This window comes from Cyprinus carpio, chromosome B16 (genome assembly GCF_018340385.1).
Source record: "Cyprinus carpio isolate SPL01 chromosome B16, ASM1834038v1, whole genome shotgun sequence".
Classification (NCBI taxonomy): domain Eukaryota; kingdom Metazoa; phylum Chordata; class Actinopteri; order Cypriniformes; family Cyprinidae; genus Cyprinus; species Cyprinus carpio.
The window spans coordinates 20,218,270-20,221,952 of NC_056612.1; the positions used below are offsets into that span (position 1 = coordinate 20,218,270).

The 3,683-nt window shown below is 41.8% G+C and overlaps 1 protein-coding gene across 1 annotated transcript; it reads left to right on the forward strand.

The window, feature by feature from the left end:
- The first annotated feature begins 322 nt into the window (after positions 1 to 322).
- LOC109092122 (cbp/p300-interacting transactivator 3-like) lies at positions 323 to 2,701 on the forward strand. Its single transcript, XM_019105832.2, has 2 exons — positions 323 to 513; positions 1,259 to 2,701. Exon 2 carries the CDS (start codon positions 1,271 to 1,273, stop codon positions 2,012 to 2,014), a length of 744 nt encoding a protein of 247 aa, XP_018961377.1. The 5' UTR covers positions 323 to 513; positions 1,259 to 1,270; the 3' UTR covers positions 2,015 to 2,701.
- The last annotated feature ends 982 nt before the right edge of the window (positions 2,702 to 3,683 follow it).

The following is a 3,683-nucleotide window of genomic DNA, read 5'->3' on the forward strand; positions in this document are numbered from 1 at the left end:
ATCTATCTATCTATCTATCTATCTATCTATCTATCTATCTATCTATCTATCTATCTATCTATCTATCTATCTATCTATCTATCTATCTATCTTGCCCTTAAGCTTTCAAATCAAACAGATCAGCTTCTCCTGAAGGGATTTCCTGTTCACTTTAAATCAGAAACAGAAACACAACCAAAAACTGTAGACAGAAATTGGCCAGTGTTTGACGGAAACCGCTAGGGGTTTCTATGCACACTGATATTAAGCAGCAGGGCCAATGGCAACAAAGGATAGAGTGAACGATAGCTCCACCTCTTCGCTTTTCTCATATATATAAGCGCGTGGAGTTGACCCAGAAAACACACACACTCTCTCTCGTTTGAAGATAGTGTGCAGCGCTCTTTTGTGCGTCGGTCCGCTGGAGTATGAAGCTTCACCTTGCGGAATATAAAGTGTAATACTTCAGAGGCTTTTGAACAGAAAAAGCTCATTTGCCCTGCCGCGGCGGAGTCACTGAGCACAGGACACGGGGTAAGAGATTCAAAATGCTTGCGAAACTCACACAGTGTCTTAAACCGCAGTGTGCTGCCTATCTAGACAGCATTTTAGTCGTCATAAGCGCGTGTAGCATTTTACGCGTTTGCGATGCCCAAAATGCTGTCTAGGTAGGCAGCTCACTAGGATTTAAGACGGCGCCAGTATTTTAAAGCTCAGGATGGCAGATCCATTGTTTGCTTCACTGCACGGTGACTTTCTTTGGATTGATGCTGTGCATTCTTTAAATTTCTGTGTGTAAAGTGCAGGATTATAATAAAACAAAATGGCGTGTAATATTTATTTTCTTGCACAAATGTAAGGGTTTAATTAAACTGCATTTTCAGTTATCCTCATTGTTTAGATCTAGTGTTGAAAAAATACTTTTTTAAATTTATTTAGATGGAGGCTGTGTGAAAGGTTTAGGACTGAAAATAATACTCCATTCAATTTCAAAAGTGTTGTTTGGATGTGCATCATTGGGATTTAAGAGGTTGTAGTGTGTTGAGTGGGCAGTCAGGTGGGCTGAAGGGTGCAAAAAAGACCTCTTTCCTACCTGTCAATGAGAGTGGAAATTCTTTGCTAAATTTGAAATAAAAACTGTCAGATTTCTTTGTGCACTTATAGAATTTGTGGGCAATTAATCTGGACGTTTTTACATTTATCAGTTTGGATGAGAGTAAAACAACTTGCTTTTGTTGTCAATAGTCCAATTCTAAACCTAATATCATCTGTTTCATAGAAAGTAGATTTTATGGCAGAGCACATGATGATGCCCATGAACCACGGACAGGGTAATGGGGGCCTGCATGGCTACCGGATGGGCATGAATGGAGGCCTGCAGGCGGGCCCCCAGCAGCATGCGCCCCAGCCCGGCCTTAGAGCAATGCCCAATGGACAGATGATGCACTATGGAGCGGGGCCTCAGGGAAACATGGAGGCTGCCATGCGCCAGAGGGCCAACATGGTGGGGCCTATGAATGGACAGATGGGTCACCACCAAATGCAGTCAACTAACATGATGTTCAACAACCAGGGCCAGCAGCAGCAACATCATGTTCAGCAGCACCAACAGCACCACCACATGCACCAAGTGCAGCAGCAACAGCCTCCGCCACAACAACAACAACAACAACAACAGTACATGAGCGGGGGTCTTACTTCCCAACAGCTCATGGCTAGCATGCACCTTCAGAAACTCAACACCCAGTACCATGGACACCCTCTGGGACACATGAATGGCAACCACATGGGGAATGGGGCACAGTTCCGCATGGGTCAGGTCCAGTTGAGCAACATGCAGCATATGGCCGGCCCGGCTCTCAGTCTCAATGGCATGGACGCTGATCTGATTGACGAAGAAGTGTTGACGTCGCTGGTCATGGAACTAGGACTGGATAGGGTGCAGGAACTCCCTGAACTCTTTCTGGGACAGAACGAGTTTGACTTTATCTCGGACTTTGTGAGCAAACAGCAGCCGAGCACTGTTAGCTGCTAAGACTGGAACATATGGACGTTTGAAGGCGATTATGGGCAGCAAAAGTTGCTGTCTTTTAATCTATTTTTTTTGTTTGTTTGTTTTGGGATCGCCAAGACAAGAGGCGATCAGATGCGTCTTTGTCCACAGAAACGGGTGGTCAAGCTCCTGTCAGGACTACAGTTCTGTTCCTGTCTGGAACGCCGAGCGGCGATCCATGGATGAATGTAACAACACTTCAGAACTGTGAACTTGGTGCAATGTAAAGACACTCAAACCTTATTTGTCTTCGATGCAGTTTTACATTTAAAAATGTATTTATTTATTGCTTATCAGATGTATTAACATAGAACAAAAAAGCAATGACATTAAGAACCTGTGGTTTATGGGAAACTCCCAGAATGGTATTGCTGAACTGTTGTTTTTGATCATTTAGACTGAGAACTTTGTTCATCTGACCCAAACTGTAAGTCTGATGTTTTGTTGGACGGTAAAGTTTCAGCAAACCCAAACCACTGCTTGCTTACAATAGTGGTTAATGCCTGTCGTGATACAACTGTTCTGTCTAAGCTTTAGAATTGCCTTAAATCAAGTTGCTTTTATTTATTTGTCTCCCCAACCCCCACCCCAACAGTCCAGGAGGGCTCAAACCTATGTGTGACTTGTAATAAAGCTGGCCAAGTTTTTTAACTCTGGCCTAATTTTTAATCAGTCTCTTATTTTATTTGTGCAAATGAAAAGGGGTGAGTGAAGCATGTATATCTGTCAAAAGCAATCAGAAAAGTTATAAAATATGAAGCTTGGATTAGCTTTATTTGATTAGTTACCATGCCATATCAAACTATGTAAGTTTACTCGTTGAAATGGTTCTAATTGCAATCTTGCCTGGTTAAAGCAGTTACTTCTAGTTATCTACCATTATCATAATCAAGGGATAGTTCAATTAAAAAATAAAATTCATCCTCCTGTTGTTCCAAAACTTTATGCATTTCTTTCTTCTTTGGAACAGACTTGATACTTTGAAATGTTTGTTTGTGTTAGGTTGTCGTTTTTCTCCTTCGTCATACAATTACAGTCATTTGGGTCCAGTAGTTTTTGGACCTCAATGAATGGGCAAAAATGTTGTTCAAATTATCATCCTTTTGTGTTATGGAGATGAAAGTCATAAAGGTTTGGAACAGCACAAAGGTGAATTAACTGACTTTAATTTTGAGAGGGCTGACTATACATGGTGTTAAACTTAAATATGCAATTAAAAACAATTACTATGACTCCCATTAAAAGCTGTTTTTTAGTCTAGTGACTTCAGAAAAGCGTTGGTGCACCACAGCTTCCAATGACTAACCTTTCTTGGTTTAAAACAAACTAGTTTCATGCTTAGTCCAGAGTGGTTGAATTATGCTGCAATAGCTACTTTCTCCATTTGTATGCACTTATTAGGTCTTATATACAAGCCTGCTTGTAAAGCAAGAACCTTTTACCTACTTTCAGATGTGATAAAGGTGTGTATGGGGGAGGTAGTGGAAACTGTCCAGGTTAATCTGTGCTTACCTTGACATTACAAGTCTTTATGTGAACCCTGGGCCTGTGTTTTTGTCCTGGGAATGGAGGGCAAAGTGTTGTCCATTTACGGACATGCTGTGGTGAGGGGGTTCGGGCAGGGGGAAGGGTGAAGATTGCAGTGACAAGC